This window comes from Caenorhabditis remanei, chromosome X (assembly GCF_010183535.1).
Source record: "Caenorhabditis remanei strain PX506 chromosome X, whole genome shotgun sequence".
NCBI classification, from domain to species: Eukaryota; Metazoa; Nematoda; class Chromadorea; order Rhabditida; family Rhabditidae; genus Caenorhabditis; species Caenorhabditis remanei.
In genome coordinates, this window is record NC_071333.1 from 18,925,320 (window position 1) to 18,938,379 (window position 13,060).

General features: G+C 37.8%; 1 protein-coding gene across 1 annotated transcript; it reads left to right on the plus strand.

Annotated features, from left to right (window-relative positions):
* Positions 1 to 4,301: 4,301 nt before the first annotated feature.
* On the plus strand, positions 4,302 to 7,433 carry GCK72_025816 (uncharacterized protein; the record flags this gene model as incomplete). The annotated part of the gene is made up of 7 exons (XM_003105526.2): positions 4,302 to 4,505; positions 4,938 to 5,147; positions 5,200 to 5,427; positions 5,473 to 6,060; positions 6,111 to 6,272; positions 6,320 to 6,454; positions 7,212 to 7,433. The coding sequence occupies 7 exons, from the start codon at positions 4,302 to 4,304 to the stop codon at positions 7,431 to 7,433; spliced, it is 1,749 nt and encodes a 582-aa protein (XP_003105574.2).
* Between the last annotated feature and the right edge of the window lie 5,627 nt (positions 7,434 to 13,060).

Here is a 13,060-nt window from a genome sequence, read left to right on the forward strand (position 1 = left end):
TAGTTTTCTTCTTTCCCCCGACTCTCGTGTCCATCTGTTTCAAATTCCTTTTCATTCCTCCTCATTACGTTCTGTTTCCTTTCCATCTCGTCCAGCCAATTGTCGTCCCTTTTGTTTTGCACACATCATCATAAACCTAGTTGGTGTGGTTAGCATCATAATCCAATGTCTTTAGGCGCCCTCTCGCTCCTAATGAAACCTATCACATGTGCAAATGAGGGTTTGCAAGGAAAAAGGGAATGAGGGGGGATAAAAAAGAAGATATGTTTTGTTTTTGAGCACACCGTATATACATATATATATATATGCTAAGGCGGTAATTACTGTTTGCCGACTAAGCTGAAAAAATGAAAAACAAGGTTGATTTCCCTCAGGATGTCTGCAAAACCGAGAATTTTCAATTCATCTCCTTGTCCATCCCTCCACTCTCTATCCCAACCATTTTTCTCATTTCTCATCCGCCATGCTTTTCCCACAATTTGCCATTCTTCTTCCGACACGCTACCCGTTCATTTTGTCCCCAACAGCGACCATACATGCATATTTGTCACTCCTGTCATCAATTACACAACACAATGAAGCAAGATTTGGGGGAATTGGTTGCCAACTATTATGAACTGCTTGTGGGGAGCCAAGGTTTGAATTCTATGATTCCGCTTTGTCATGTTTCACATTTTTCCTCCTTTCCAAGTTCTCCTCCCCGCCCTCTTTTCCTCTTTTCCTCAGATCCTTATCGTCATCGTCAATTTGATGAATCTTTTTCATATCTGATTTCATCACGACGACAACCACCCCGACCGCCGTCAAGAAATGAAATGAGAGGCCGGGAGGAATAGAGAGAGTACAAATCAATCCAAGCTGCACTAAATGCAAATTGGTGGCAGTTATGTTATGTACTAGTGGGCATCTCTCATCTCTCTCTCTCTCATAATACTTTGAACGAAAAAGGATCTTTTTTCTAATGTCAAAGGGCTTATAAGAGATTAACCCTTTCACAAATCTTCCGTCGTCCGATTAAAACCACTTCTACATTATTTTCTCCCCGAAGACTATGAAGAACTAAATCGTTGTTGTTTTCAAGTCATAAAACATACGAAAAGCGTTTTCCCCTTTTTGTACGTCCAAAAGTTTAACTAAAAAGGTGTTGGTGTCCATTTCAATTGAGTCTTTATTTACTATCCATTTTTGTTCTTTTTCTCATTCTTTGGTTTTCAGTGAACAAGTAGTGTGAAGAGACATAGAAATGTACATAAACATCAAATTACAATAAGAAACACGAAATACGAGCGCGACCAAAGAATCAGTGCTGCACAAAGAGCACACACCTTGAAGTCTCAAGTGCTCACTTTTCATTTCTCGCTTTTGCTAATTGTTAACTTTTGCACCCTGAGCTGTTAATAGGTAGGGACCGGGGCTGTGCGAAAACTTTTCCGAATTTTTTTCGAAAAACCCAAAAATTCGAAACAAAAAATGATAAGAAAAATTTCGGAAGCGAAAATCTTAAATTTGTATGAAAACGGTGAATACTTCAAGGAAAACTTCCCAAAAACCTGTTTCTGAGTACAAAATGAGATAAAATTTCAGAAAACATCGAAAAATCCCTATTTTTGTTATTTAATTTCTGAAAGTTTTAGCAGAAATTTCTAACATTTTTCAAACGGTTTTTTTTTCAAAAACTATCCGAAAATTTTTCGACCAAAAGTTTTTCAATATAATTGGACCGAAAAAGTTTTTGCACAGCCCTGGTGGGGACTAAAAATTCCTTTATATTTTTTGCTTTTCAGAAGAAAAAGTTCACTTTTCTCTCATTTGTAATGTAATCTTCTCCCCGTTTCACCTTGTGACGAGGAGCACCTAATCATTACAAATGCTCTCAATTCCAAAGGTTTCGAACACACACACCTGTTTTTTACTGAAGCATCAATCAGCACATTTTTCATTCCCATTGGCTCTCTCATTTTTCAATCCCTATCTATCTGCCACCCGTCTCCTCTATCAGTTCAGTTGGTTTTCTCTAACACCCGCAACTTGTTTTTTTAATGTCTCTTTCTCCGTCTCTTCCTCCTTGATGAAACCTCAACTCTGAATCTTCATTTCTCCTACACCTCAACTTTTTTCTCTTTATTTCTTTATTTCTAGAAACAGAAAGAGAGAGAGAGAGAGTATGCTGTCTAAGTGTTTGTTACCTCCTCGTCATTTTCGTGCCCTTCTTTTTCATTTTGCTGGTTGATGCATCTTTTTTCTTATATCTGTTCTCTAACACGTTTCTTTCTCTTCTCATTAGTTCCCCCACTCAGATGTTGTGTTCACTTATTTTCGATTGAAATTTCATATCCAGACAAAATACAATTGATCATTGTCTAAAATTTGACATTCTCATCCAGATAATGTTAAGCTGATTGTCCTTTCTTTTTTTTCGAAATGAACATTTTGAATGGTTTTGAATCCTAAAAGCTCAATTCTATACGAAAACCATTTGAATCTGATTCATTTTTCAATTCGCCTCCATGATCGGCGTATCCACGGAAGCTTTACAGATGTTTGTCTTGATTGAAAACAAACAGAGTGGCGGGGGATGGTGGAAGCAAAAAAAGTGCCTGTGCCGTAAACATACAAACACACACTTTTGCCATCACGCTGCCGAAACACATATGCGCATCCCTACTCTTCATCCTCTTTTTTCTCATTCTCTCGAGTCATAATTTATCCAACTCTTCCTACTCATATCCACTATTCCTCTCTACAATCCATCATTCCGAACTATGATCCATGAATCCATCCACCCTTCCGGTCATGAGTTGTTGCTATGCGTTTGTGTTTCTGAATAGGATTGTGACGGGGGGCTCACTTTTTAGTGGCGGACACTTTGTTCCACTTTTTGCTTGCAGAATTCCGGAGCATACTTTGAATTTCGGTTTTAAAGCTGCTTCCTTTTCTAGTTGCAAAGAAATTTAAACATGGGTTACTGTATTTGTAGAATCTACGTAAAATTACCATTTCAAAGGTAACAAATGAAATATACAACAGTCTGTTGATATTTTATTTGAATCTAATAATTACGAAATTATGAAATAATAAAGAAATTGGTTTCAAAGTTGCTTATTGTTCTAGTTTGAAGGAAATCTAGAGAGTTGTATTGAACCAGAACCACATGGGTTACTGTACACATTTATAGAATCTGAGTAACACCAACAGCTGACCAAGAGTAATGATTGAAATATACGGAAGTCTGTTGATATCCTAATTCAAATTTTATTGACAGGTTACTGTAACTCTGATTATTTTAGCACTTCTGTCCATCAAAACACACTCATCGTTTACTTTCTCTTCCTAATTCAAGTATCTCTACCCATTCCCTACTTCTTATTTTTTGAGAACCGGTTTTCTCAATGTGTCACCCCAACAATAGAAACAACTGAACACTTTAGTACTGTTGTGGTCTTCTCTTAACTACCTTTTTTCAAAAAACCAAAGTTTCAGTTAGAAAGTTTCGGTTTACACCAATTCCACTCTTTTTTTGTTCGCCTATTGAAAAGAATAGGATCACTTGTCATTGAACAAATATTGGCGGTTTGGTTTAGTTCAGTTCACTGACTCCTACAAATTTTTTGGCTTTGTAACTTGTATTATTGCTATTTCGAAACACAAATTTGGTTCTGAACATTATTAAATTGAATTTTTTGATTAGTTTTCAAAAAGTTGAAAAAATTAAAACTGTTTTGTTATCAGATTTTTCATCTCATATACTTTTACTAAAAGTTTCGAAATCCGTTTCCTCATTTTTCTGAATCTTTTTTTTCTTTTTCCAAACTAATTTCATCACCACTTCTATGTATTTCAAAACCCTTCCCCTAATATGGTCAACTTCTATGATGAATCATTCCTACCATGTATCCTCGAATGGCGTTACTTTCTCTTTTTTTCAATTAACCACCGCGGGCCCCACCCACTTCTATTTTCCTTTCCGTTCCTATATTTATTGACATCCTACCTTTCTCTTTCATTCGATTCTTTTCATCTTCATCACAGAACATACACAACTGTGCACACAAATTGTCATACATTTTCACACAGACAAATATATGTACCAATGAACTGGACACTCATTTATGTAGTGATTCAGTCAAAACGATTTTGGTTTAGTTCAAAGTGATAGTTTCCGTTTTTCTTCATTTTTTGAAACCTTTGTGATTCACCTCACTTATTTACTTTTCTTATCTCTCTGCCGTTCACTTCCCCGTCAATTAAACTTTGCACCTTTCAATTCTTTCAAAACTTCCAGAACTCAAACTCATCATACCATGGGAACCGAAACTGACATCGTTGCGAGATTCGATATTCATCTCGATGCTGGAGAGGAGCCAGTTTTCAAAGGTGGCGAATTGATTACCGGTAAATTGCTCATCGAGTTGCGCAAACCTATTATCATCAATGCTGTCAAATTGCAAATGAAGGGACGAGCCGCTTGGTTGAACGATCCATTGAAAAAGGATGATATTGAAAAGGTTAGTGGTTACAAAGTTACAGTAACCTCAAAAATGATGTGGCATGTTTTGTACAGTAACATTTCGTATTGAAACCTACTAACTAGAAAAAGTCATGAAGTCAGTTTAGAAATTATGAGGGGTAACCTATATAAGTGGAAAGCTGAGAACACGCTGATTCCAAAAATATATATAGTTTTTGCCCTCAAGCAGTGTATTCGAGAAAAAAGGTCAACGCTCGATAAAACCCTTTTTACCACGCAAAAATTGCAACAATTTGACCTTGTTTTTCTTGTATTCCAGGCCTTGCGGGCAAAAACAAAATATATTTCGAATCAAGGTTTTCTCATCTTTCCAATAATATAGATTACGTCCCATAATTTCAAACTCTCTCCATGATCTTCCCTACTAAGTGTAAAACTGTGTTGTTACAACATTTGTAATCATTTTCAGGTCTACTTCGACCAAGACTTCACACTTCTCGAGCGTCCACCAGGCAAACCAGAGCCAGGACACTTCCAATGGATTGGAGACTTCACATACAGTCTTCCATTCGAATGCCCATTGCCAAAAGGGTGTCCAAGCACCTATGAAGGACCACATGCATTCATCAGATACTTCATTCGTGCCAGTTTGGTTCAGGAAGACGAGTTTGAGAAGATTGTGAGTATTTCATTAAAGGAAATGGAGAAGTACGTGAATGGAAATTTTTCAGCACGAGTACTACGTGAAAAAGGCGTTCACCTTGGTGTCCCCATCAGAGGGTCATATTGTCAGTGGAGAGTCTGCACAGACCGAGGACACCGCTATTCTTGGAAAATGCTGCTGCAAATCAAAATTGGCTGCAGAACTATCACTTCCAAAAACTGGATACTTGCCAGGAGAGGCGATCTATGGAAACTTGAAGATTGGAAGCAAGCATCCAAAAGATATTCTCAATCATGTAAGCGGATTGAACTAATTTAGATCTAATTTTTCTCATTTCCAGATGGAAGCCAGATTAGTCGACCGTGTCCGTCGCATCGGCGCTCCAGAAATCTCAGCCGCGTCTCCATGGCGAACACTGTTCGTCCGAAAGCTTGAGTCCACCCATGAATCACCAAACAAGGCAAAAGGAGCCATCGAGCAGAGCGGATTATTCCTTCTGACAGTCCCACCAGTCTGTCCAAGCACAAAAGGAGACTATGAGGACCCGAGTAAGATTGAGCACATCTTGAGCCCATACGGAAAGCTTTTGGAGAGCCCATCGACCGCCACTCTTCGCTTCCGGAAGATTCCATTCTTAAAGATTGAATATGGAATTCAAGTCACTCTGGGAACAGACATCGTTTTGGAAATTCCAATCGAAATTGGAGAGCTCTCCACCAGAGATAAGAGCAACACATTGGAATCATTTGTGACTGGACCACAACCAGTAGAGGAAGCTGACGAGAAGGGAAAGATTGCAGTCAATGGACCATTTGTCTACACGCCAGTCTACCCATATCCACAAAGTACTGGAACTAATGGAAAGGCAGCTGCGGTATCAATTATCAACACTGGACCAGCCCTTCCAATCAGTGAATACGAGCCAGATGTAAGTTTTTGATAGTTTCTGCTAGTAGTACTCATACTCGTCATTTCTAGAGAACTATTGTCACCACCACTCGCACCATTGTCACCCACTCTGATGGACATGAGTCAAAGACCATGGAGGAGACAGTTGTGGAAACGGAAGGAGAAGTTGTGAGAACTGTACTTGAGAGCACTGTCAACGATGATGGAATCAAGAGTGAGAGAAAGGAGACGGTAAGGGTTACATTGATTTTTGATCTGTCTTGAAAAAATGCGTTTAGACTACGATAGACGCTTCTGGCGACGAGAAGACATCGGTGGAGACATCGAACACGCGTGTTGCCGAGAGTGAAGAGCTCCCGGAAGTTATCAAAGAAGCACGGGAGAGAATCGAGGAGTTGGTAGAGCATCAAACGGTATGTATATGAGAAGTGACTAAGTTTATTAATTAGTACTGTAACGAGAGAAACAACATCTAGAAAATATAGTGGGTAGCGCTCGAAATGGGGCGTCTCACTTTTTTCCGATCATTTTTTTTTGAACAGTCATTTTTGTCGGAGGGTATTCAAGCTTTCATAGACTTTGAAGACATAGCTGGGGACAAGATTTCTAAAGTTTCAAGAATATAGCTTCATTTTTAACCTTTTAATGACTATTCGGGACGCGAAGGACTAGGATGCGTGGCGTCCCAACTCGTTCTATTTTGAGCGAGCGCTTGGTTACAAAAAATACAAACGATTTAAGAATTACCTGTCCAGCAAGCCCGGACAATGCAAAAAAATAGTTTTCCGTAGTTTACAAGCTTCATTTCAAATTTCAACGGTCAAAAATATTATTTCTACTAGCTAAGTGTTTTGGTTTATTATTAGTAATAACAATCAATTAGGCTTACCAGTTTCTGCTTTACGCATTATAACTTTTTTATTAAATGTCCAATTTCTGTCAGTAATTCTTGTTCTGAGATATTCGAGCAATTCAAATATGAAATTATTGGCCCTGTCCGTGCATCTCATTCAAATGAAATTTAGAGTTACATAGATTTTCAACGAGAGTTTATTTTCTAAGTTGACTGTGCCGAGTTCGAGCAGTTCAGCTGACAAAAATATGAACACAACTGAATTCTTTCAAACAAGAATAAGGATTTCCAATAAGACTATAAATGAAAATTTGCAGGAGCACTCCCCAGTCAAGGCATCTGCTGCCGAACCAACAGTGGAGACAATTCAAAACGAGAATGGAGAGGAAACCATCGTCTCAACGGAAGTCATTGAAGATGGAGACACCAGAACTGTGAAGACGACGACCGTCACGAAGCATGCAGATGGCTCGGAGTCGACTCTTGTACAGGAGAACACCACCAGCGAGACTGTCACAACAACGGTGCTTGAGGACTAGACACTTTGAAATTCCAGAAACAAGTTAATCATAATACTGAACAATTATTGAAAATGAAAAACAAATATTCTCTCTACATTTTTTGAATTTCCACCTGCTCTTTCTCCCCAAAACAAATTTCCAAAGATTATGTGCACAACTTTCTTTCTTCTCCCTATGCAAAATAGTCGAACCTCTTCTATTTCGGTACCATTGAATCTTAATTGTCATTTTTTACTGAGTTCACCTTTCCGATTCCAGTTTTTCTTTATTGAATGAGTATCATAATCCCCCAGATATAACGTTTTCATTCTTTCCGGTGATTCGTCACCATAATTTTTCTTGCTTTTTCTTTTTTCGTCATTTTTTTTATTTGATACCTTCTCAACATCCTGAAATTTCTCTCTTCACATTTTTGTCTTCATTTTTGTGTTCACATATCTGTAGCACATTTGTGTAACACAACTTCTTTTGTCTTATCTTGCAATCAAAATTTTTTTCCCGAACTAAATGAATTTGCTTCTGCCCCCCGAATTCATGCTTTAGATTCTACGGCTCATTTTTTCGAGCTTTAGTTCTTTTTTGGCTCTGTGAAGCACTTCATAATTGAATTCAAATGTAGTAGACGTTAATTCCATAAAGATTAGTGGCTGCATGTGTAACTCCAATTTTTTGATTGATGCCTGACTGAAATTGTAGGGAAAATATGAAAAAATCTGATTTCTGTGAGATTATTTGCTACAATCATTTTTGATAGCACTCCGTGAATTTTTATGTTGTTTTACGGACACATTTATATTTTCAAAACTCCCTTCCGCGTTTGCACACAATTTGAAATCTGACAGACACCTCTCTCCGTTCGCTTTTCGCCACCATATCTCCAGGTGTAAAACTAAAGAAGTTCTAAGCAATCTGTCATTTTCTAGATTGACATCTTTTCTCTGTGCCTCGTCAACTCGTCTTCCCTCCTTCCATATCACCCCCTCAATAGTTTTTACCACATTCACTTGACCACATGTCTCTGTTCGTTTTTGCACCACTCAAAAAGAAAAATGTGATACTCATAAATCAAAAAATAAGGGAGTGAGAGTTAGAGTCTTCGGTCGAAAGATTTTAGTAGCGAGTTCGTCAGTGTGAGTGCATTAAAAGAAATAATGCCCATTCATCAGAATATGACGGTGATGATGGGATTGGAGACGGAAGAAAATGATGAAGAGTTGGTGGAGAGGGTCCACTAGAGAAATGGCCATCAAAAATTGCTGTTATCGGATTGAAATAATTTCTTTTTTTTTTAGTTTTTTTGATTTCGGAGATTTGATCGGTTCGGAGAGATGTGTGATTTTCCTGGTTTTGAAAACTGCTGAAAACTTTTTTAACCTTATATGCTTACAAACTAAAAACAGGATTTAAAAAAAGTACAGTTCTTATTGAAAATGTATTAAAAGTTTAAATTGTCATACTCATAAGTTTTCGTTTAATATTTTTGAATATTTTTAACAAACTAAATAGGGAAGGTCATGGAGTCAGTTTGGAGTTATAAGACATAACTTGTATTTTTGGAAAGCTGTGAAAACGGTGATTACAAATATATATTTAGTTTTTGACCGTGAGGTTTGGTATTCGAGAAAAATGAGGTAAAAGTTTGGAAAAGGTGATAATCATTACCGTTCTGACATGCGAACAATCTTTTTTGTAATTCTTGCAGTTTCCGTTGAAATGTAAATAATTATCAACTTTTCCGAGCTTTGACTTTGTTTTTCTCAAATACCAGACTTCCTGTGCAAAAACTGAATACATATTTGGAATCAGCATTTTCTCAGCATTCCAATGATATAGGTCCCATAACTTAAAACTGACTCCATGACCTTTCCTAGTAAATTATGAAAATACATATTTGGAATCAGAATTTTCTCAGCATTCCAATAATATAGGTCCGATAACTTAAAACTAACTCCATGACCTTTCCTAGTAAATTATGAAAAATTTTAGACTTAAATATGACTGAAAAAAAAATTTCGCACACTAACTTACAATTTAATAGTAACCAGTGACAACTAAAACCAATAGTTCATCATCATCATCATCGGCATGAAATATTTGATGGTTTCATGCAACAGTTGGCAATCTTCTCATAGTGCTTTATCATGTCGTTCTAGACCTTCCGCCCCTCTAGTACCTATCAATTATACATTAAGTCAATTTCTGTCTCTCTTGTTTTGATGATGAAAAGAATAGTGGAGAGATGGGGGTGTCGAGGAGGGATCCTGTCCGTCCGGCCGGCGATTGCGGAACACAGTGAGTGGAAGGGGAAGGCTCACAGAGCAACAGGGGGCTCCCGTCCGCCACCTATAATGAATGTACCGATGTGGGAGAGCCGGCGGCCGGAATCATCCACAAGAATCTTCTTCTCGCTCAATTCCACTCATCTCTTTCTTCTCAGGTTTTCTTGGTGTCTTCCAGTGATATGGCAGCACAGGGATAGTAAAGAAAGGCGCCCAGGCCCAACAGCCACGAAAAAGATTGAAAAGAGAACGATGAGCAATCAGAGGAAGTGTGTATGTGTGTTGGACACCCTTTCTGTCTCCAGCGAGCCTTTCTTTTCCGCAACCTTCTTTTTTTTCTCTTCTTTTTTTCTCTTTATCACCGATCTTTCTCCCCTGGTTTTTGGGGTCTCTGGGGGCCGCTTTCTTATCAATCCGTCGGATCAATTGTCGGCAGGTTCGTGCACGGAAAAGTGCACATTCCTAACTGGATATTTTCGTAACTCTGAGTTTAGCTTTTTGATGGATGGTTTTCTGGGGGTCGCTCCTGGTCACTAACAACTGATGTTGCTTTTTTCCAACTTTTTGTCTTGGGGTAATGTTTCTGCAATAATTATCTTGGCACAAACATTATGACAATTTTTTTCCCTCTCCTGACCAAAACAATGGTTTTTGCCACTGTCCGATATATTTTAAATTTCATGGTCTAATATTTTTTAGCTGAGGAAAAAGGTTTTTTTGAGACACCTGTTATTTTTCAGATCGGAGAACAGGAACATGTTCAAAAATGAGAAGTTATGAGTTTTAAGATCAAGATAAAATATAAAATTCATTTTTAATGGTGTGGGACTTGGTTTTTGAAACTTTGATATACTTTATGACTCCTGTTTTTTGATTAGATGAATTCGAGCATAAACTTGGGTGTGAAAGCATGTTTAGCAAACTTGAAAATGTTTATAATGTATTTTATATCAAAAATTGTTTAAGACACCATACAGTACTAACTTGCCACTTCCTGTCAAATATGTCAAATGCGTTTTTATAAATCTTCTAAAAATTCCACTTGCACCGATCCATAAATGGAAAACTTTGGTCCATGTCGTGGCTTCCCCTTCACCGGAAATGTAATTCTGAAAAGAAGGCTCTATGAGAAAGAAAAGAGGGAAGCAAAAGGAGACAGAACATAATAAGCGATTATGACCTCGTCAGTTGTTTATGTGGTAGTGGGGGAGCTCAGTGCCCTCAACCCACTTCCTTTCCAACTTTTCGTTTTTAATTCCATCACCACTCCAACATTCTAACATTGTACCAGAAGAACAAGAGTCGCCAATTTTGTTTTAGTTCCATCATCTCCCCATGTTCCGTGTTACTCAATCGCTTTTAATTGTTTTATTTACAAGTGTGTTGTCTCCTGAAGCCCGTTGCGTTCTCAATTACTTACTGATTACGTAAAAGACACCACTCAAGTTAAGAAATTAGGAGAACACATGGTTTCAAATGTCCTCACCTAGAGAATTGCTTAAAAGAGCCTGAGAACTGGGAACTAGATTTCAATTTTTGGATTTTTGATTTCCAACTGTGATTTTAAAGAATAAATGGTTTTTTGCAAGACCAAAATAAGAAGAATGATGAGAGCAAGAATCGCTTCATCATACATCACTGCCCTAATTGATTCTGACATGCTCCGTCATTTCTAGCAGGAAAAACCGCATCAGGACATCATCTGCTACTTCCTTTGCTATTTTTCCCTATTTTTCCATATTTTTCATGAATGAATGAATGAACAAGTGTGTTGATATAGCAGTAGTACTTTTTATTTTTAAATAATTATTTTTTCTTTATTTTTTTGACCGGTCACTAGAAAAGTTCGAATCACTTTGGCCAAAGTGGTCCCCCCCCCCTCTTCCAAGTTTTCGTGTGGTCCCTTTTCACTCAGTGTATTGGCATTGAAACGTTAATGTTATCATTTGCCTTTTTGTTTAACAATGAATTTCTTTCCCCGTCTTATCCCATTGTCTCGAACCTTCTGCTCATCGTATCTGTGCAAAGTGTTCGTCATCAATTTGAATAGTGAAAACTGGGCACTACTTTTTGTGTAAGAATTAAAAAAGAAAAAAAACGTTGTGCGAACGGGAAGAAATGGATAGGAGAAAGTAGTTTCTGCTTTATCAGGGGTTCTAATCAAAAACCCATAAGAGCCAATGAGGTGCAATACACTAAAGTTTAGAAGGCAAAAATATGAAGCATAGTGTGAAAAAACACAAATCATTTTCAATGGGGCTTTGGTACGTCAAACTCGTTTTCACACTTCATTTGTTATCTCTCTTCTTATCCAGTATATTTTTGGCGTATTTTTTGTGAAAAAAAAACCTAAATGTTCCGCAATAATTTATAAACAACCAGATTTTATTTTACCGTATTAAATTTTCTTTGATCTCACCGCCACACCTTTTTTGTTTTCACACCGTTCATTAACATCTCATTCCCCTCAAAAACTATCTTTTACACCGTGAAAAACGAAATTAGTTGTTGTTTTGTTGCCGTTTAGTGGGAGGAGGTGCCAAACGGCAATTGATTGAACTTTCGATGACGCAATTGTTGAAAAGAGAACTTTGACATGTTAGATTTAGACGTGATACAATTGTCTGGGCGGAAATGAGAAGTTGAGAATAGAAATGTCACCTATTGGAAGAAATGAGTGTTGGATGCATTGGAACTGTGAGACATTTCAATTTTTCTCTTCTTCGTTTTGTCCTTTAAAAAAAATCTTTACAAATTAATAGTTTGTATTTTTGTAAGAACATTGTTCTTTGATTATCCTTCTAAATTTTGAATGTTTTTTATCCCGCGTTAGAACATCTGTTTTAAACATATAAATTAAAACTATTAATCAATGCACCTATTCTTCTCACATACAAACACACACAACGCATATTTCCACATTTCTTCACAACTCATCGGGCGGGCCATTGGAGCACAAGCCATTGCCGCCGGAGTCCGGGGCCTGTCACTTATGATTTGACAATTTCGCATCTTTCGACGCGTCCTCTTTCCGCTATAATTATCGGCTTGGGCACGGGGGCTCTCGGACGCATGCCCCCAGGGCGCCAGCAAAGATGAAGAAGATGGAAAGGGACTGACTTGCTTTCGTCACAATGTCATGTCGCGTTGATTATGACGCCGCCACCACCACCGCCACCACGAGTGCATCTGAATCGTATTTTTTTGATTGGAAGTTTCATGAATCCAAGTTTTAAGTTTCTAAACATTTCTGTTCACTATCTTTTGGCAAAACCTGAGCTGTCTCTCTCTCTCTCTCTCTGCTAACGCGGAAACAACTTTTTTTTCCAAATCATTACCGGCGTTTTGAGTAATATTCATTTTTGG